The sequence below is a fragment of the Salvelinus fontinalis genome, chromosome 14 (assembly GCF_029448725.1).
Source record: "Salvelinus fontinalis isolate EN_2023a chromosome 14, ASM2944872v1, whole genome shotgun sequence".
NCBI lineage: Eukaryota > Metazoa > Chordata > Actinopteri > Salmoniformes > Salmonidae > Salvelinus > Salvelinus fontinalis.
The window spans coordinates 35934798-35956826 of record NC_074678.1 but is presented as its reverse complement, the minus strand read 5'-3'; the positions used below and the strand labels follow the sequence as shown (position 1 = coordinate 35956826).

Genomic DNA, 22029 nt, shown 5'->3' with positions numbered 1-22029 from the left:
CAATCATTGAAACACTTGAAAAACATGTCTAAATGAACATGTATGTAGAAGGAATTAGCCCATTGTGACATTTAACTGCTCAGAATGGTTGCTACACTTTCTGAAACTCTTTCATTCACAGCCCATTATTAACAAGGTATTACCTCAGACATTACACATTAGTAATTACATCATAATTGCTTTCTTGGGGATTAACTGAAACCAGAGCCACTTGGTTAAGGTTTGATACCAGGCAATAAGGCCTCCCAGAGAGCATGCATTACTATCGCAGTGCCATCACTGTTCCAGCTAAAAGAGGACTGTGAGGTAAAGCGCTACTAAACATTTGGTAGTGAGAAAGGAAGAGTGGAGTGGCGCTCAGCAGATTAAATACAGCTCACGTCATGTGACATTTACCAGTGAGTTCTACAGTTACAGTAGAAAAAAAGTCAAAGGGCAAAGTAATGGCCTGCAAGCTATTAATAGGAGGTCAAGAAGACTGTGCTCAGCGCTAAAGGAGAATAAAGTGCAGGCCTCAGTGAGGAGCACAGGAATGTAGTCGACTGCCAGGCAGGCCAGGCAGCAGCAGGGCTCTCACAGCCACCCTTCTCAAACTATCGTCTGAACCCGAACTGTACTGTGCTGGCCTTTCCAGCATGATTACAGCAACTAGGCCAGTGCAGTGCAACTCTGATCAGCAGTGTCAAAAGTTGAGGCCTAAGGGAAGAGCACACAGGCGTGTCTGACTGCCAGGCAACTCTCACAGGGCTCTCACACCCTTGTTGCACTATCAAGACAACCTGAACCGTTCTGTGCTACATTATTCTTTGAAACATGGTTCCAGCAGCTATGGTGGATGTGTAACCAGGCCAGTGCTCAGTAGTGTGAAAATGGTGCAAGAATAAGGCTCCAGAGCAGTGCAGTGAACAAGGCTCCAGAGCAGTGCGGTGAACAAGGCTCCAGAGCAGTGCGGTGAACAAGGCTCCAGAGCAGTGCGGTGAACAAGGCTCCAGAGCAGTGCGGTGAACAAGGCTCCAGAGCAGTGCGGTGAACAAGGCTCCAGAGCAGTGCGGTGAACAAGGCTCCAGAGCAGTGCGGTGAACAAGGCTCCAGAGCAGTGTGGTGAATAGGCATCTCACAATGTCTACAAGTTACTCCATTATTTTAAATTAGAGATTTATTTTTGAGTTTTGACTGACATACGTAATAATGTAATATTGTTAGAGATATAGCATATTGTTTGTAAATATGAGACTTGAGCACACTTGTTAAAACACGTTACAATGCACATCATATTCGTATATAAAGGCATGTGATAAAACTATGTACTATTGAAAAGTTATACACATTATTATAGGAGTCACAGTACAATGAAAATTGAGTGTTAAAAATATTATAAATCATAGTGCAAATATAAGTTCAGTATCATTATCTACAGAATCTCTATTATAGTTCAATTAAAGATTTTTCAAATCAACATAATTTCATACAATTCCATGGAAAAACAACTACACACCACTATCACAAAGGCACATGTTACATACATATAGTATTATTCATTAATTCAGTTTCCCGTTGGCTATAAATAGCTTTTGGCCCACTGTCCCTTTGTATTAGTATGTTTAATAAAGTACCATGGTAATATTAGGGTTGCTGTCTATCACTGTTTCACTGGCATGGTATAATGCTCTCCACACAGCTGTAGGTCCACTCCTGGTGCTCGTTGATGGGCAGGACATGCTGGCACACCTGAGAGACATGACAAAGACCATTTAAAGTGAAAACCATTATTACACTTGCCCCATTGAGAAACTTGAATGCTTCTTGAAGTAATGTATTGCTTCTGTTTCCTCTTAAGAGAGAGCAAGTGTGGTTGATTTCTCCTTTACACCCATCAACAGATGTTACACAACGGGAGAAATAGGGCATTAACTGCTCAATGGAGGTCAAATCTGTCTATTTAACATACACTATATATACACAAATGTATGTGGACACCCATTCAAATGACTGGATTTGGCTATTTCAGCCACACCCGTTGCTGACAGGTGTATAAAATCGAGCACACAGCCATGCAATCTCCATAGACAAACATTGGCAGTAGAATGGCCTTACTGAAGAGCTCAGGGACATTCAACGTGGCACCGTCATAGGATACCACCTTTCCAACAAGTCAGTTTGTCAAATTTCTGCTCTGCTAGAGCTGCCCCGGTCAACTGTAAGTACTGTTATTGTGAAGAGTAAACGTCTAGGCTTCATGAAATGGGTTTCCATGGCCAAGCAGCCTTTCACAAGCCTAAGTTCACCATGCGCAATGCCAAGCATTGGCTGGAGTGGTGTTAAGCTCGCCACTATTGGACTCTGGAGCAGTGGAAACGCATCCTCTGGAGTGATGAATCACACTTCACTATCTGGCAGTCCGACGGACAAATCTGGGTTTGGCGGATGCTAGGAGAACACTACCTGCCCGAATGCATAGTGCCAACTGTAAAGTTTGGTGGAGGAGGAATAATGGTCAGGGGCTGTTTTTCATGTTTCGGGCTAGGCCCCTTAGTTACAGTAAAGGGAAATCTTAATGCTACAGCATACAATTACATTCTAGACGATTCTGTGCTTCCAGCCTTGTGGCAAAAGTTTGGGGAAGGCCCTTTCCGGTTTCAGCATGACAATGCCCACGTGCACAAAGCGAGGTCCATACAGAAGTGGTTTGTCGAGATCGGTGTGGAAGAACTTGACTGGCCTGCACAGAGCCCTGACCTCAACCCCATCGAACACCTTTGGGATGAATTGGAACGCCGACTGCGAGCCAGGCCTAATCTCCCAACATCAGTGCCTGACGTCACTAATGCTCTTGTGGCTGAATGGAAGCAAGTCCCTGCATTAATGTTCCAACATCTAGTGAAAAGCCTTCCCAGAAGAATGGAGGCTGTTATAGCAGCAAAGGTGGGACCAACTCCATATTAATGCCCATGATTTTGCAATGAGATGTTCAACGAGCAGGTGTCCACATACTTTTGGTCATGTAGTGTACATCCCACAAACTATGAAGCCTAAAAATAATGATAAACTTTCTTAACATTTTGCTGAATCAAGCAGAAGAAAGAATAGGAGACAGCTCAACCTCCGTACTATGGGACAGTGTGTTCTTTGAGTACAGCATCTCACCATCTTGGTTCTAGCAGGGACCTCCACAGCGAACACACTCATCCCTCTGCTGCTGCTGCAGTTCTTACTCTGCTCGTTGTTCACGTGCACCGTCACCTTCTGGTTGGTCTGCAATAGTACAGAGGGGAGATTTCACATGAACTGTTACATAAAGAACAATAGGTAATGTCATGGTAGCCTGGTCAAGCCAGACTGAGTCTTTAACCCATTGCGAGTGCAGCGTTTAGTCTGGTTTAACCAGGCTAACATGATGGCCCAGTGACTGGGGAAACGGGCTGGTTGTAGCCTAAGTGGGTGGACAATTCAAACCAGTTCATTTAACCATGCATATGGATTGCTACATTTCCTTTACGAGCTGTGATACCAAGCTTGCTACAGTATTTCCTTACTAAACCCTGCACTCAGGCCCTTCACTGCTGGCTACAGTATTTCCTTACTAAACCCAGCACCCAGACATTTCACTGCTGGCTGCTTTCACTACTAAGCTAATTTGAAAAAGTATAACACATGCCTCCTACAGTATAGTATTACCAGGTACATGGAGAAAAACGGTCTACTAAATCAAAAAGAAACTGCAGCACTTCTGATGATCTTGATGCTCCACACATGAACTATTCTGCCCACTATGTGACCATAAGATTCTCACAGTGTGGATCCTGTTGCCATGTGAATGGAGGCGTAAGCTGCATATCAATTACAGCATTATGTGAGAATGGACTCACTCCTCACCAGTTCAAGACTAGCAGCAATGTATGACGTTGGAGGTCTAATGTACACACATTTTTCAAATCAAATATTATTTGTCACATGCGCCAAATACAACAGGCGCAGACCTTAGCATGAAATGCTTACTTACAAGCCCTTAACTCTATTTTCTTACCTGCATTGTTGGTTAAGAAAATAATTACTAAACAAACTAAAGTAAAACATTTTTTTTTTAAGTAACACAGTAAAATAACAATAACGAGGCTATATACAGGGGGTACCGAGTCAATGTGCGGGGTTACAGGTTAGTCAAGGTAATTTGTACATGTAGGTAGGGGTAAAGTGACTATGCATAGATAATAAACAGCGAGTAGCAGCAGTGTAAAAACAAAGGGGGCGGGCATTTATTTAATTGTTCAGCAGTCTTATGGCTTGGGGGTATGGGCCTTTTGGACCAAGACTTGGCGCTCCGGTACCACTTGCCGTGCGGTAGCAGAGAGAACAGTTACCGAATTGTCGGTAACTGGAGTCCGACAATTCTTTGGGCCTTCCTCTGACACCACCTAGTACATAGGTCCTGGATGGATGCTTGGCCCTCGTGATGTACTGGGCCGTACACACTACCCTCTGTAGCGCCTTACGGTTGGATTCCGAGAAGTTGCCATACCAGGCGGTGATGCAACCGGTCAAGATGCTCTCAATGGTGCAGCTGCAGAACTTTTTGAGGATATGGGGACCTATGCCAAATCTTTTCAGCCTCCTGAGGGGGAAAAGGCCTTGCAGTGCCCTCTTCACGACTGTTTGGGTGTGTTTGGACCATGATAGTTTGTTTGTGATGTGTAAACCCTCGACCCTCTCCACTACAGCTCTGTCGAAGTGAATGGGGGCGTGTTCGGCCCTCCTTTTCCTGTAGTTCACGATCACCTCCTTTGTCTTGCTCACATTGAGGGAGAGGTTGTTGTCCTGACACCACACTGCCAGGTCTCTGACCTCCTCCCTATAGGCTGTCTCATTGTTGTTGGTGATCAGGCCTACCACCGTTGTGTCGTCAGTAAACTTAATGGTGTTGGAGTCGTGCTTGGCTACACAGTCGTGGGTGAACAGGGAGTACAGGAGGGGACTAAGCACACACCCCTGAGGGGCCCCCGTGTTGAGGATTAGCCTGGCAGATGTGTTGTTGCCTACCCTTACCGCCTGGAGACGGCCCGTCAGGAAGTCCAGGATCCAGTTGCAGATGGAGGTGTTTAGTCCCAGGGTCCTTAGCTTAGTAATGAGATTTGTGGGCACTATGGTGTTGAACGCTGAGCTGTAGTCAATAAACAACATTCTCACATAAGTGTTCCTTTTGTCCAGGTGGGAAAGGGCAGTGTGGAGTGCAATAGAGATTGCATCATCTGTGGATCTGTTGTGGCGGTATGCAAATTGGAATGGGCCTAGGGTTTCCGGGATGATGGTGTTGATGTGAGCCATGACCAGTCTTTCAAAGGACTTCATGGCTACCGACGTGAGTGCTACGGGGCGGTAGTCATTTAGGCAGGTTACCTTCACTTTCTTGGGCACAGGGACTATGGTGGTCTGCTTGAAACATCTAGGTATTACAGACTCGGTCAGGGAAAGGTTGAAAATATCAGTGAAGACACTTGCCAGTTGGTCCACGCATGCTCTGAGTACATGTCCTGGTAATCCGTCTGGCCCCGCGGCCTTGTGAATGTTGACCTGTTTAAAGGTCTTCCTCACATCGGCTATGGAGAGCGTGATAACACAGTCGTCTGGAACAGCTGGTGCTCTCATGCATGCAGTGTTACTTGCCTCGAAGCGAGCATAAAAGGCATTTAGCCTGTCTGGTTGGCTCACGTCACTGAGCAGCTCGCGGCTGGGTTTCCCTTAGTAGTTCGTAATAGTTTGCAAGCCTTGCCACACCGACGACTGTCAGAGCCGGTGTTGTAGGCTTGTAAAGAATTCCCTACAGGTCAAATTTACATACAGAAATATGTAAAAACAGACTTGGTTGAAAGCGGATCAGATAAATGAAGATACCTCCAAGTTTTTTTCTTCAACAGGCTAGTGTGTATAAAAAATATGAAGGAATCACTATTTATTTATTTTACCGTTATTTAACTAGGCAAGTCAGTTAAGAACAAATTCTTATTTTCAATGACGGCCTAGGAACAGTGGGTTAACTGCCTTGTTCAGGGGCAGAACGACAGATTTTTACCTTGTCAGCTCGGTGATTCGATCTTGCAACCTTTCGGTTACTGGCCCAACACTCTAAACACTAGGCTACCTGCCACCCCATGGAGCCCCACAATCATCAGAGTAAATACAGAACATCCCCTCTAGTGGATGATCATCTTGTTGGTTCAATAAAACCTCTGAAAACACAATGCAAAAAAATCAAATAGTATGTATTCTAGTTTCCTTCACCTTGTTGGCGATGACGGTGGAGATCCTGTGTTCTCCTCTGTAGGTGTAGACCAGGATGTTCTCCTGACCCCTGAGGGCTTTGACCTCTGACCTGGCCGTGATGGACCTCTGCAGGGCTGTGTTCAGGATCCTGTGGCCTGACTCCAGACTGACCGGCTGCAGAGTACACTGACCCTCCTCACAGTAAACATCTATCAGGAACGGACACGCCTAGGGGAGAAAGATGGATTCATTCATTTATACTGCACTTGTTAGACAATATTGTTAGTCAATTTGTGATGATTCAATGGAGGTATGTATTGGTCTGATATTTGATGTGCTATGGTACTGCTGAGTGCTACTGCTCTGTGTGCTGCTACTACCAGCGGCTAATACACACAAAGGAACAGTGTGTGTGTGTCTAGCACTAGGACCCACCTCCACCATCTCCAGATTGCGGTTGTAGCCCATGGCCTCCAGCGTTACCCAGAGGTCTGTGGGGTCCCCCCCTCTCTCGCTGGCCTCCATCAGGTTGAGCTCCATGAAGCCCTGACGACTGAGCTGGTTCTTCCGGGTGTCAAAGTTCTCTGGGAGGGAGTCACATAGAGGAGTCATGAACTACTTGAAGAATCAATTGAACCAAATTCAACTAATACACCAGACAGGTAGTGTGTTCTTTAGGCCCAAGTCAAACTGCCATCAGACTCAATCTAAACAATAATCATTTCATTTTCAAAACAGCCTGGTTTGACTCGCATTTATTAAAGAAAACAAGATCAGCACGATGCTGGAACAACACATGACCTGGTGGCATATGATAGCAGTCTACTATATTATCTATTTGAATACATCAGGTATATTTCACCTTTGCAGACAGCCCATGCTTCCTCATCACAGTTCTCTCCACTGGTCCTGAGCTCAAAGAAATTGTACTCCTCCAGGCTGAGGAGGCCGTTCCCATCCAGGTCTATCACCTCAAAGATATCAGACAGCACCCCCCTGTGGTAGGAAGGAAGCATTGCCCAGGTCAGCCCCTGTCTGAATCCTCTTCACAGATATAGAGCGGCACATTTGAAATGTACTGTGGAGATTAATACACAACATTCAGCACCTTTCACAATAATACAAATATTTTGCCTCTGATAACGAATTTATGGTTCACGGTCCACATTGTACAGGGCAACTACTAGGGCCAGGACGATACCAGTGTTGCTATACTTATTAGTATCGTGGCAAGGAAACAAAACATGAAGCGAATTTAACTTCAGCCCTAATGTTGGAAACAAACATCATTATGTTGTCATCCAGAGTCACATCCATTTAGTTTCTAACCAATAGCACACAATATTTTACATACAGCAAGTTTTTAAAGGACCAAAGAGTTTGGTCTGCTTCGAGTGTTTTCATTTTGCAATGAATAACATATAGTGATACTGGTGTTAATACTGTATACTATTACTCCTCATAATTTCTAGCAGGTGTGTAACAGTTAGGGGTGTATAACTCACCTGAAGTCCCTAGTGAGGTCCAGCTCCCCCGTGTCAGTCCTGTTGACCAGCGTGACAGGTTTAGACACGCTCTTCCTGGTCCTCTTCCTCAGCCTACAGCCTGTGGTGAAGGGAAGGAGGCAGTAGGTACCAGCACTCATCTCCCCCTTCCAGCAGCACTTCTGTTTTCAGGAACAATATGTTTGTTAGGTTTTTCAATTTAAGTTTTGTACAAAATCACTGGAGATGAACGGTATCACAGCTGGCCACTAGAGGTCAGTAAACACATTTCTGAGAGAGCCAGTTTGTCTATGAAAGGCTATTCTCATGCTATACTTAAGCAATAATGCATGAGGGGGTGTGATATATGGCCAATATACCACGGCTAAGGGCTGTTCTTAGGCACTACGCATCACTAAGGGCTATAAACCATATACCACAAACCTCTGAGGTGCCTTATTGCCATTATAAACTGGTTACCAACATAATTAGAGCAGTAAAAATAAATGTTTTGTCATACCCGTGGTATACGGTCTAATATACCATGGCTGTCAGCCAATCAGCATTCTGGGCTCGAACCAACCAGTTTATAATTCAAATTAGAGGTCTTCATAGGTCCAAAAAGTTGCACCCGGACAGGCCGGAGGACAATCAGACCCTAACGGATCCGGGTCTAGACCAGACTCGATTGGACCAGAATGACAAAAAAAAAGTATGTTCATCAGTCAAGCCTTCTATAAATCAATAAATTCACCCTGTTAGAGTAAAATAAATATGCTATGCAGAACCGTGGTCGATAATCAAACAGGACACGTCCCGGACCTGAGGAACAAGTTCGAATTTCAGACCCGAATCCAATCGAGTCCACCCGGACCCATGAAGACCTCTACTACAAATATACTCTCTCTCTCTCTAAATTGGAGGTTGTTTCATTTGAAAATGGTCATCATGCATGACATATACAATAATTAAGGACTGACCTCTTTGTCTCTTGACTCAGTGAAACACACCAAAGTGGAGTCCTCTTTAGTGTCTTTTCCTGACACCAGAAAGACAGCTGTGTCCACCGACATCCAGGATGAGGGCTTTTCTAAGAAACAAGACAAAAAGGTTACATTGCAAAAAGGTTACATTCCAGTCCTCAATTGCAAATATCAAAACATTGGGGGGGTCTGATGGTCAGGGTTGGGGAGTAACGGATTACAAAAAAACTAACTGTAATCCGTTACCAGCTAAAATATCTAGGATTACTTTTAAGTTTAGGAAGGATGTTTGCGGAAAAAATATGTATGACACAAGTCATATGATGACACACAGAATGCGTTTGATAGATCACAAGAAAAGAGCTGGATTAAGGTTTTTGCAGGCTACAGTCCAAGCTATGTCTTCCAATGGTGCAACTGCTGGCGGCATCCAAAGATTATACATCCAATTTGAATAAACGCTTGGAGGCATGTACGACAGGCGATATGGATATCACTTATTATTGATAGAGTATCTACATAGTGCAATGATGTGGTGCTCCCAAGTGGCGCAGCGGTCTAAGGCACTGCATCTCAGTGCTAGAGGCGTCACTACGGACCCTGGTTCGATTCCAGGCTGTATCACAACCGGTCGTGATTGGGAGTCCCATATGGTGGCGCACAATTGGCCCAGCGTTGTCCAGGTTAGGGTTTGGCTGGGGTAGGCCATCATTGAAAATAAGAATTTGTTCTTAACTGACTTGCCTAGTTAAATAAAGGTTAAATAATAAATAAATAAAAAATTTGAATCAAACTGTTGCTCGCTCATTTAGCTATTTGGGCCTTACAGATTGTGGTCGTATGTGTATTTTAACCTAATAATGGTTGAATTGAGGAAGTTTAAGCTGCCTATGAATCATTGTTTTTTGCGACCAGTGGACAGCCAGTGAAAAATACGCTCTTGCAACGGCAGCATAGTTGCGCGGATCCCAGCGGTCCACGTGGATCCTAGCCTATGGAATAAAAGTTTGAGGGAGTGTCTCTCTTCTAAACTCCTCCATGGTATTGTGCTCCATACTGTCATAAACTAGTTGAATTTAAGAAGACCACGAGTGGGGATTTTATTGCTCAATACATTTTTTGCTGATTAAAAAAACTAAAAAAAGTCCATAGGCCTAATGGACACATTCTCAAACTCGCACACTTTTGTAACACTTAAACAACTGCATATTATCAAGATATCACCAACAAAAAGGTAAACAATAGGCCAATAGCAAATGCAGCATATGGCATTCATTTCACATGCAAATAGCACTTTTCAGTAGTGCTCAAAGCATGCCATTCCATGAGAGCAACATTTATTTTTCAACTCGAAGCAATGAGCCCAATCAGTCCTCCATGACAACAAAATCATCAAGAGGCACATTTGTCTTCTTCTTCTAATGCCTATTAAGGTTAACTGACAGTAATCAGATTACATTACTGAGTTTGGGCAATCAAAAAGTGGCATTACTGATTACAATTTTGGACAGGTAACTAGTAACTAACAGATTACATTTAGAAAGTAACCTACCCAACCGTGCTGATGGTGAGGTAGACTTACCAAGTCTCTGACTAAGGTTGAGAGTCTGATGGTGAGGTAGACTTACCAAGTCTCTGACTAAGGTTGAGAGTCTGATGGTGAGGTAGACTTACCAAGTCTCTGGCTAAGGTTGAGAGGTCTGATGGTGAGGTAGACTTACCAAGTCTCTGACTAAGGTTGAGAGTCTGATGGTGAGGTAGACTTACCAAGTCTCTGGCTAAGCTTGTGAGGTCTGATGGTGAGGTAGACTTACCAAGTCTCTGGCTAAGGTTGAGAGGTCTGATGGTGAGGTAGACTTACCAAGTCTCTGGCTAAGGTTGAGAGTCTGATGGTAAGGTAGACTTACCAAGTCTCTGGCTAAGGTTGAGAGTCTGATGGTGAGGTAGACTTACCAAGTCTCTGGCTAAGGTTGAGAGGTCTGATGGTGAGGTAGACTTACCAAGTCTCTGGCTAAGGTTGAGAGTCTGATGGTAAGGTAGACTTACCAAGTCCGGCTAAGGTTGAGAGTCTGATGGTGAGGTAGACTTACCAAGTCTCTGGCTAAGGTTGAGAGGTCTGATGGTGAGGTAGACTTACCAAGTCTCTGGCTAAGGTTGAGAGTCTGATGGTAAGGTAGACTTACCAAGTCTCTGGCTAAGGTTGAGAGGTCTGATGGTGAGGTAGACTTACCAAGTCTCTGGCTAAGGTTGAGAGGTCTGATGGTGAGGTAGACTTACCAAGTCTCTGGCTAAGGTTGAGAGGTCTGATGGTGAGGTAGACTTACCAAGTCTCTGGCTAAGGTTGAGAGGTCTGATGGTGAGGTAGACTTACCAAGTCTCTGGCTAAGGTTGAGAGGTCTGATGGTGAGGTAGACTTACCAAGTCTCTGGCTAAGGTTGAGAGGTCTGATGGTGAGGTAGACTTACCAAGTCTCTGGCTAAGGTTGAGAGGTCTGATGGTGAGGTAGACGGTGGCTGTCTGGGGGACGGTGAGACGGTATTGCAGGGACGTGATGCCTCCATCCTCCTCAAGGAAGAAACTGCCCTTCATACAGGTGTGATGCCAGTCCTGGCAAAGGGGAGACGTTTTTTTATTATCAAAAACTGCTTTAATATCACAGTGGGACTTTTAACTGACATAATGTATGAAAAGCTCACAAAATGGCCTACAATCCTTGAACAATGCATTAGTGCAGGTGGTTTCAAAACCGGAGGAAACCGACACCCTGAGAAGTAAATATTACAGGGATGCATCATTTTGAATTTGAACCAGTCACAAATATAAATGATAACTCACTTGGAAATCAGTTAAACAGACAGATATAAATGGGCATGATGGCACTACATTAAATATGCTAATTCAGAGAGCATATTCATAATGTTATGCTTCCGCACCTTGGTTCAGTACCCAACACCAACAAGTAGACCACTAAGTACAACCACCAGATGGCAGCATGGAGACAACAGCTTGAAAACAAAGGCCTCATCTAATGGGCCAGATTATTGGAAAATTGCATTTAGCTTTGATATATTTTTTTTTTCAACAAAATAGTTTAAATAGTTGTCCTCCCGAAACATAATGTGGTTATTGAACAATGTTTATGAATTCCATCTTTGTTCCCGCCTGCTTTTTAAATCTCTATTACAACTGTGATCAGAATCACCTTTATTCGACAAGTACATTTAAACACACTCAGAATTGTTGGCCTAATATTCGGGAAATTGTATAATTTGAAAGAAAGCACAAACATCCATCTCAGATGCAGATATGTACAGCATAAAAGCGCTCTCATTCCTAACCCATAGAAGACACATTCAATGAAACACAACTGCTGGTGGTCCTTACAGTCCGGAATGGCATCTTTTTAGGTGACCTGTCAATCACCAAGTTAAAGAAACAAACAAACTGTGTGTGGACAGAAAAAAAAATGTCAGCTCTTAAAACCAAAGCTATTTCCTCAAAGTATTTATGTTAGGTTATAAAACATATAGCGGATCAAACCATAGAAGTCCCAATATCAAATCAGGCCACCTGCCCCGGGCGCATGTCACATCCACTACTTTAAGGGGTCTGAAATAATTCCCCCATAGAGAGAGATCAGCCCAATACAGGCCCCTGTCGCTCAGTCACTCTACTCTGGCCCCAGCCCTAATTTACAGGGCCTCTGAGGGCCACAAGGTTTCTTGCCTCCCTTTAAAACACATCCTTACCTTGCCCTAAGACATGGCTCTAGACAGCCTTACCCATTCCCAACTCCCAATGATCAACCCAGAACAGGCCTGGAGCAACATACTGTACAATGAGAGGACCTTCCAGCAGGTAATCTCCAGACACACATTGTTTACCCTTCTCCTCCATCTGGCACTTTCCAATTACACTCCTCTGACCAGGAAGGTTCAAGGAGCACAGCTATTGTTTTTCTCTCTTTTGTTTTGTTGCAGTAAAGAAAACGAGCCAAGGTGAAGTCAAAAAGAGTGCAAACAAAGAGAATGGGATCAATACCAACACTCTATACTTATCGACCGACCCAGAGTAAATTTGCCACCAAAAGGCATCACACAACGACAACAAAACAGCAACAACAATGCTGCCTGGCTCCAGGCCCTGATATCTACTAGTGGACTAACATCAGAGCAGAGCAATGGACTTCAGGGCTGTTACTGAAGGGACCTATGGTGGATCCTTGCTCTGCTCCGATATTAGTGGGTAGGCCTAATGGGTGCACAATGAGGAACTCAGGAGGAGAACTCAAAGACAAAAGACCCTGATCTTGGTCTTACTGCAGTTACACTACCGTTCAAAAGTTTGGGGTCACTTAGAAATGTCCTTGTTTTTGAAAGAAAAACACATAATTTGTCCATGAAAATAACATCAAATTGATAATGCTGATAATGGGCCTCTGTACACCTATGTAGATATTCCATTAAAAATCTGCCGTTTCCAGCTACAATAGTCATTTACAACCTTAACAATGTCTACACTGTATTTCTGATCAATTTGATATTATTTTAATGGACATTTTATTTTATTTTTTCCAAAAACAAGGGCATTTCTAAGTGACCCCAAACTTTTGAACGGTAGTGTACATACATGCATCGTCCCAACCGTCTCTCGGACAATTAATTATTAAGCCACATTATTTCTGTCAGAGAGAACAGACAGGTTAACCATAACCCAGTGTGTGATCGATGTACATGTGAGTCCAGACTGTTCCAGTGCTGTAGTACCTGTATAGATGTGGGCTCTGCCAGCTTGATGCTCTTAGTGTTGCTGGCTGCCATGGTGATGGCGTTAGACAGTGACGACCGTCTACTGCGAGCTGAGGAGGGCCGGGACGACGATCTGCTGTCTGAGAGACATACAGACACACACCGGAGAAACACATCTATAACTAAAACAGATGAACCCAGCTAGAAGAAACCCACCAGAAACCCAAGGACACCTAAAAAAAAGATGAGCTACTCAAGCACCATCATTAGAATGTGAGACGTGATCTCAAGTTCAAACACGTTAGTTAATTCATTTGTGGAGGCATTCTAAATTACAAATTGTGCAATCACAGTCCTTCCAATCCATTATCTTGTACAACTTTCCCTCCATTGCTAATTTAAACCAGAAAATATAAATTCAATAATCTAGGGCTTGATTGTTTCTCAGACCACCGAAGAGAGATGCAGAGTAATGTGATCAGCTATACCGTCTTAACATACCAGTTAAATAAATGGCTCCACTATCAAGGTATTTGTCAAAGATCTAATGTGTATTGATCACAGGGCTCTGTTTTAAGGATCAAATCATAAATGTTTAGGAAAATGGAGACAATTATGTATTGATGAAATTGAAATTTAACCAAGACGTTTTATGTGGGGGTAAAACAAGACTTCTAGTCAGAATAAGCTAGTCTAACAACACCAGTGAAAAATCCACTCCAAATAACCAGTCAAAACATTTGAAGCACAAGAAAAGCCTTACATGGCCTTGGTCACATGTAAACTGTGTCAGAAGCGTGTTAACACGTAAAGGACGGATAAATCAATAGATGGATAATCCAGCCAGTATCTCACAACTCATTTATTTTTGCAGCTCTGGTTAGAGAGACCTTCCCTTAGATGACTGTTTAATCCCTCATGGTCTCAGAGAGCCGTTGAGGGATCGCCCCAATCAATAACATGAACACAGACTGACCACTTAAAGCAACCCACTCCATCTTCCCATCCCTGGCCCGCCCTGCCTGGCCGTAGCTCAGACCTGGGTTCAAATACTATTTGAAATCTTTCAAATACTTTTAGCGTTCGCGTACGCCTGACTGTTTCGCCAGATGGGCGGGGTCTGCAGTTTTGCAACGTCTCTATTGGTTCCATTATGCCAGGCAAGCTCAATCACGTCCAGTTATAGTATTTGAAATGATTTCAAATAGTATATGAACCCAGGTATATGTATATGAACCCTGGGTCTCTCAGTGGGGGACGTTACACACACACCCTCCTCCCAAACCCTCCCTCTGTTAACCTACCTCATAATGGAAGATATGATTACCTAAATCACAATGCTTTAGAATCCCCTCCCTACAAACAAACTGGTGTAATGGTGTGGAGATGATGATGCATGGAGTGTCTTAATGAGGTGATTTGTCATCAGGGGAGGAAAATCAATCAATAACAGACCTATTACTTATTCCTTATCACTACTCCAGAAGAGAGCACTTATAGGCAGTGTGTGTGTGTGTGTGTGTGTGTGTGTGTGTGTGTGTGTGTGTGTGTGTGTGTGTGTGTGTGTGTGTGTGTGTGTGTGTGTGTGTGTGTGTGTGTGTGTGTGAAAGAGAGAGTGTCTGTGTGTCTGTGTGTGTGTGTGTGTGTGTGTGTGTAAACATGCATAGTACTGTTCTAGGCTAGCACTCCTCTACCAGAGATCTGTAGTACCTTTCTTCAGTGTGATGTCCGGCTCCGTTTTGTGTGGTGGCTGGGGGACAGTCACAGCGGTGGACGCTAAGCTCTTTGGAGGGCTGTCTAACTCGTTGCCAAAGTTCTGCCTCTTCAGCTTGGCATCAGCCTCCAGTCTCTCCAGAGCTGCAATCTGACACTGCTCTGCCGTGGACTCCATCAGTCTGCAGAACTGGGACACAAGCAGGCAATGATATAGTGCTGTTATTTTAAGGCTGTATAATACATGAAAGTGCATGCTAAAGAGTACAATTAGAGTAATGCATGTAGGCCTATAGTAAAGGGCAAGGAAAAAGTATGGTAAAAATAGTAAACTTTCATCCCATTCTCACCTCGGCATAGTCCAATTTGCCATCTTTGTTGGTATCAGCTAATGAAAAAATGGCATCCACCTCCTTGGCAGCCATCTTTTCACCTCTCTAGAAGAACAAGAAAGTTAATCATCAATTTTGAGCAACATACCATTGACTGAATTGGGCCTTTGATTTCAGTGTAAGTAAGTAACTTGTGATGACCTAACACCCTTTACAGACAGACTTGACCTGTTTTTTTAGAACCCAATTCATACGGTCCCATTTTTACCACATTCTTTCTGGGACAAGCCTTTTCTATCTCCCGTGAACATGTGGGTGGACGCCAATTTTAATAAATCCATTGAATATCCATTATTCATTTGTTTTCGGTCCTAAGAAACATTTTAAGACTAATACAATATATTTTCAAAAGAATAGAACAGCATATTTTGAGTTTAATAATGTTGCTGGTCTGCGCAGCCTATAGGCAATATGGCCATGCACATGAAATCATTAGTTATTATGTTCACAGACAAGGCCCCATGTTCACATTCAACATATATATTTTATAGTAGACTAAGAATACAATGAAATATAAATAGAATACACCAAATATTTTTCCCACACAACTTGCATCACGGCAAAGTGTGAAACCGCTGTCATATAAAAAAAGTGATATTTTGAAAACAGAGCCCAAAGCAAGACCATGATTTTTTTTATCCACGTTTAATGTCTTTCCTAACCTTCCTCCGCTTTGTTAGGAGCAGCCGCAGGACTTTACAATGAGAGTATCTTCATCATGATACCCATAGAAAATACTAGCAATCTATATGTTCTCAAAAGCATGTGAGTCTCGTGTTTATATTCCACAACGTCCGCAGGCTTTTGAAGTTGCCTATACGCGATCAAGCAAAATAATAGGTCTACACTTGATTTAGGCCACATTAATGCATGCTAAATGTTTCTGATCAGTGATATTTGAGGAAACAAATAGACAAGCTGTACCACCTCCACTGATTTGCCCAGACAGAGAATTAACCAAATATACAAACGACGATTCAGAGAAGAAAAATCACATTGACTGATTAAGACAAGTCACAGGCTTTTGACCAGGAGTAGGCCTAGGTTACTTAGCGGCAAGTGAAGAGCAAAATAATCCACTTGTTAAGCTACACAACATGCTGGCAAAATGTTCTGTTCAGTGCTAATGAATGAGCCAACTAGACAAGATGATCATGAGCAGCACTCACGTCAACGTATCTAACATTTCCACAGCCTAAATATAGCCTAACCAATATCCAAACTGAGATTCTGTGAAGAAAAATACATGTAAAAAAAATAAATCTGACATTGATTGATTTATCAAGATGAGTCCCCACACGTCTCAAAGCAGCATAAAACGGTGTTGAAATAGTTGACCACACGCGGGTAGGCTATTCTCACTGGGCATAGACATCAATTCAGCGTCTATTCTACGTTGGTCCAACCACTGTCAGCCCAGTGGGTTGCTTCAAATGTATTATAACAATTTGATGACTTTGGGAGTTTCAGTATAAGCACAATTTGATGCCTTCTATTGCATCAACCTACTTTATTTCCATATTTTCATCATTCAGTGATATTTTTTACCACAATAATTCTTTATGGATCCATCAAGTTGTGGTTAAAACCTGTTGAGGATAGAGGGCGCTATTTTCACTTTGGGGAAAAATCGTGTCCAATTTAAACGGCCTCGTACTCTATTCTTGCTCGTACAATATGCATATTATTATTACTATTGGATAGAAAACCCTCAAGTTTCTAAAACCGTTTTAGTTATATCTGTGAGTAAAACAGAACTCATTTTGCAGCAAACTTCCTATCAGAAAGTGAAAAATCTGAAATCGAGGCTCTGTTCCAGGGCCTCCCTATCAATTTGCTTGAAATTTATGACTATACATGCACTTCATACGCCTTCCACTAGATGTCAATAGGCTGTGAGAGGTGAAATGGGGTCTCTAGGTATTTCTATGGTCAAAAGAGAGAGCTTGGAATGACATGACCCCCAAATTCCTTTGTTCAGGAAGCGCATAAAGGTCAGTAGTATTGGCTTCTGAAAAGCATTCGCTATAGACGTCTAATATCTCCGGCTTTGATTTTATTTGATAAATGTGATAATATCATCGTAAAGTATGTTTTTTCAATATAGTTTTATCCGATTATTGAAATTTTTTCGGGAGTTTAGGCGTGTTGCGTTCTCTGCGTTTGGTGACGATGGACAGCTTAGCGCCACTTGGCTAGTGTGCTTGCTAATTCGATAGGGAAAAAGGCCATTCTAAAACCAAACAACGATTGTTCTGGACAAAGGAACCCTTGTACAACATTCTGATGGAAGATCATCAAAAGTAGGATCCATTTATGATGTTATTTCATATATCTGTCGAACATGTTTACTATTAGTTTGCGCCCAGATTTTGGGCGCTCTCTCGCTATAACGTAAGCTGCATGTCGTAATGAAGTTAATTTTAGAATTCTAACATGGCGATTGCATTAAGAACTAGTGTATCTATCATTTCCTATACAACATGTATTTTTTAGTAAAGTTTATGAATAGTTATTTGGTCAGAATAGGTGAGTGTCAGAAATATATCCGGACATTCTGGGAAAAAGATGCTAAGTTTTCACAATGTATAACCACGGATTTCAGCTCTAAATATGCACATTTTCAAACAAACCATATATGTATTGTGTAATATGATGTTATAGGACTGTCATCTGATGAAGTTTATGAAGGTTAGTGAAAAAATGTATATCTTTTGCTGGTTTATTCGCCATCGCTAACCTTGCGTTGAATGAATGGGGTTGTGTGGTAGGGTATTGTAGTAAGCTAATATAATGCTATATTGTGTTTTCGCTGTAAAACACTAAAAAAAATCGGAAATATTGGCTGGATTCACAAGATGTTTGTCTTTCATTTGCTGTACACCATGTATTTTTCAGAAATGTTTTATGATGAGTATTTAGGTATTTCACGTTGGTTTCTATAATTACTCTGGCTGCTTCGGTGCTATTTCTCATGGTAGCTGTGATGGTAGCTGCAATGTAAAACTGATTTATACCTCAAATATGCACATTTTTCGAACAAAACATAGATTTATTGTATAACATGTTATAAGACTGTCATCTGATGAAGTTGTTTCTTGGTTAGTTTGGTTGGTTCTTGGTTGGTTAGTTGGTTAGTTTGGTTGGTTCTTGGTTGGTTATGTGCAAGCTACCTGTGCTGTGAAAAATGTCTGTGCTTTTTTGTATTTGGTGGTGAGCTAACATAAATATACATGGTGTTTTCGCTGTAAAACATTTAAAAAATCAGACATGTTGGCTGGATTCACAAGATGTTTATCTTTCATTTGCTGTACACCATGTATTTTTCAGAAATGTTTTATGATGAGTATTTAGGTATTTCACGTTGGTTTCTATAATTACTCTGGCTGCTTCGGTGCTATTTCTCATGGTAGCTGTGATGGTAGCTGCAATGTAAAACTGATTTATACCTCAAATATGCACATTTTTCGAACAAAACATAGATTTATTGTATAACATGTTATAAGACTGTCATCTGATGAAGTTGTTTCTTGGTTAGTTTGGTTGGTTCTTGGTTGGTTAGTTGGTTAGTTTGGTTGGTTCTTGGTTGGTTATGTGCAAGCTACCTGTGCTGTGAAAAATGTCTGTGCTTTTTTGTATTTGGTGGTGAGCTAACATAAATATACATGGTGTTTTCGCTGTAAAACATTTAAAAAATCAGACATGTTGGCTGGATTCACAAGATGTTTATCTTTCATTTGCTGTATTGGACTTGTTAATGTGTGAAAGTTAAATATTTCTTAAAAATATTTTTTGAATTTCGCGCTCTGCCTTTTCAGTGGAATGTGGGAGGAGTGGCGCTAGAGCAGGGGTCGGGAACCTTTTTGACTAAGAGAGCCATGAAAGCAAAAAATTTGGAAATGTATTTCAGTGAGAGCCATAATATATTTTAAAAGTGAATTCAACTAAATGTCAGTATAATAAGCCTCTGAATTTACATTAGACCGTTTCATCGATGTAATTTTGTCATTGCAAATTAGACACACCGCAGAACCTGCTCTCTCCACAAAGGCGAATTCTTCGGTCCATTCGTCCTGAAATGTACGATACTCGTCATCTTTTTTCCTTTTCGCCATCTTCTTCGTCGAAGGGTTAGCTTTGAGCTAATGACCGAGCAGACTGATTCAAAAGGAGGCGTTTACCTGTTTTACCTAGCAACGGCCAACGTAGGCCAGTATCATTTAATTAAAATAATAGACAATTGCTCCTGCAGCCCTGAACAGGACATGAGCAGTGAAAAATCGATGGATGGATTAAAACAAGTGAGAATAGGCCTCTCGGGTGGCGCAGTGGTCTAGAGCACTGCATCGCAGTGCTAGCTGCGCCACCAGAGTCTCTGGGTTCGCGCCCAGGCTCTGTCACAGCCGGCCGCGACCAGGAGGTCCGTGGGGCGACGCACAATTGGCTTAGCGTCGTCCGGGTTAGGGAGGGTTTGGCCGGTAGGGATATCCTTGTCTCATCGCGCTCCAGTGACTCCTGTGGCGGGCCGGGCGCAGTGCGCGCTAACCGAGGGGGGCGGGTGCACGGTGTTTCCTCCGACACATTGGTGCGGCTGGCGTCCTGTCCTAGATAGTGTTAAGAAGCAGTGTGGCTTGGTTGGGTTGTGCTTCGGAGGACGCATGGCTTTCGACCTTCGTCTCTCCCGAGCCCGTACGGGAGTTGTAGCGATGAGACAAGATAGTAATTACTAGCGATTGGATACCACGAAAATTGGGGAGAAAAGGGGATAAAAAAAAATAATAATAATAATTTTTAAAAAAGTGAGAATATTTTGTTTTATCTGCGAGCCAGATGCAATCAAAAGAGCCACACCTGGCTCGGAACCCCTGTCCTAGATAGGTTAAGAAAACAGTGCAGGTGGTGGGCTATGCGAAGAGATGGGTGAGGTGACATGCCTCGTGTAACCGGTATGAAATGGCTAGCTCGTTAGCGGGGTACGTGCTAATAGCGTTTCAATCGGTGACGTCACTTGCTCTGAGACCTTGAAGTAGTTGTTTCCCTTGCTGTGCAAGGTCTGCGGCTTTTGTGGAGCGATAGGTACTGGCAACATCTTTCAGATATAAAGAAAAGCTGTAAAAAAGTTGGTGGGATGCTAAAGTTGTCAGGATGCTAAAGTTGGAGGAAAAACATCTTGGTTTGAAAGGTGCATAAGTTGGAGCTATTCATGTACATATCTGCAATGTATCACACTTTCATTTCAATGTATTATACTGTACCTAGAAATATCTGGATGATGTAGAATGACTTCAATGAGGCAGTACTTACTGAAGTGAGGACTATGTGTAGTTCACTGTGTGAGATATAGCCATCTCCATTAATGTCCATCTTTCTGAAGGCTCTCATCAACTCGTGCGCCTCTGTCGGCCTCTCATTCTTCACTATCTCACAGAAATCATCAAAGTTCAGCTTAGTGGTACTTGGGGTCCAGTGTTTGTTGAGAGTTGCCTGGGATGGATTTCTGCCTGCCTGCTGGAGGACTAAGATAAATAGAAAATGTATGAATTTACATATTTTCATAACAGTTGGCAATGATGATGTCTTTTTGTTCAGTAGCTACAACATTTAGTGGAGTGTAACTTCCACTAGATGTAGCCTATTCAGAGGGGTTATACATTCTAAGCAGGCAGTATAATGAGGTGGTGGAAGAATTCACTGATATGCATAATTTACTTAGCTACTGACTGTTTGTGAACGTGATAATTGCTACTGCAGCCAGTATCACGCTAGCAGCTACACAAATTATTGCCCTCTGATTCTAAAACGAATGACTAATGATGAGAACGTTTACTTACCACGGCATAGCTGATGTTTGGAGGTGATACTGGCCAGACTAGACCTAAATACAGTCAGGTAGGCGGCTCTGCAGTGCATGTAGAACGTTTCCTCATCAGTACATTTCTGCATCCCGATTGACTGAGAAGATGCCTGTAGAGACATTCTGTCGGAAATATATGTCAATCACACAGTTTAGTTATCTCGCTATACAGCTAGCTATCTATCTATCGAACGTTAGCTAACCGGCTTACTTAGCCAGACAGAGAACTCAGCACTGACAGCAGCATCCAGATTCTCAGCAAATATGGTGGTTCGTAATAATTCAAGTCGACCAGCAACAACTAAAAAGCACTTCATATGTACAGATGTTTACCTCGTTGAAAAAAATGACTGCTTCCAACAGTTTGGACCAGAAATAACGGTATTGTAGTTGCTATGTACACAAACATTTCGCGACGCGAGAAAAGGACATCGGAAGGAACAAGAAATGTGAAAGGTTCCCATATATTTTCCCTTATAATTTAAATAAAACAATAATTTAAAACATATATTTACAAATAGGTGTATTTAATGATACAGATCATTTTTTACTCAATACTATATGCGAATACTTTGATATTAAAGATAAGAGATGTAATTA

General features: G+C 42.5%; 1 protein-coding gene across 2 annotated transcripts; it reads right to left on the bottom strand.

Annotated features, from left to right (window-relative positions):
• Positions 1-1134: 1134 nt before the first annotated feature.
• Positions 1135-22021, bottom strand: efcab7 (EF-hand calcium binding domain 7). Of its 2 annotated transcripts, XM_055861570.1 has the most exons (14): positions 21763-22021; positions 21407-21552; positions 20880-21091; positions 15534-15620; positions 15181-15373; positions 13489-13610; positions 11188-11329; positions 8720-8829; positions 7761-7921; positions 7118-7251; positions 6691-6839; positions 6274-6483; positions 3145-3252; positions 1135-1728 (listed from the first exon to the last, which is right to left on the bottom strand). In XM_055861570.1, exons 1-14 carry the CDS (start codon positions 21891-21893, stop codon positions 1648-1650), a joined length of 1986 nt encoding a protein of 661 aa, XP_055717545.1. In that variant the 5' UTR covers positions 21894-22021; the 3' UTR covers positions 1135-1647. The 2 variants fall into 2 exon arrangements, with proteins under 2 accessions (XP_055717545.1, XP_055717546.1); XM_055861571.1 differs by having other exon boundaries at positions 21407-21871.
• Between the last annotated feature and the right edge of the window lie 8 nt (positions 22022-22029).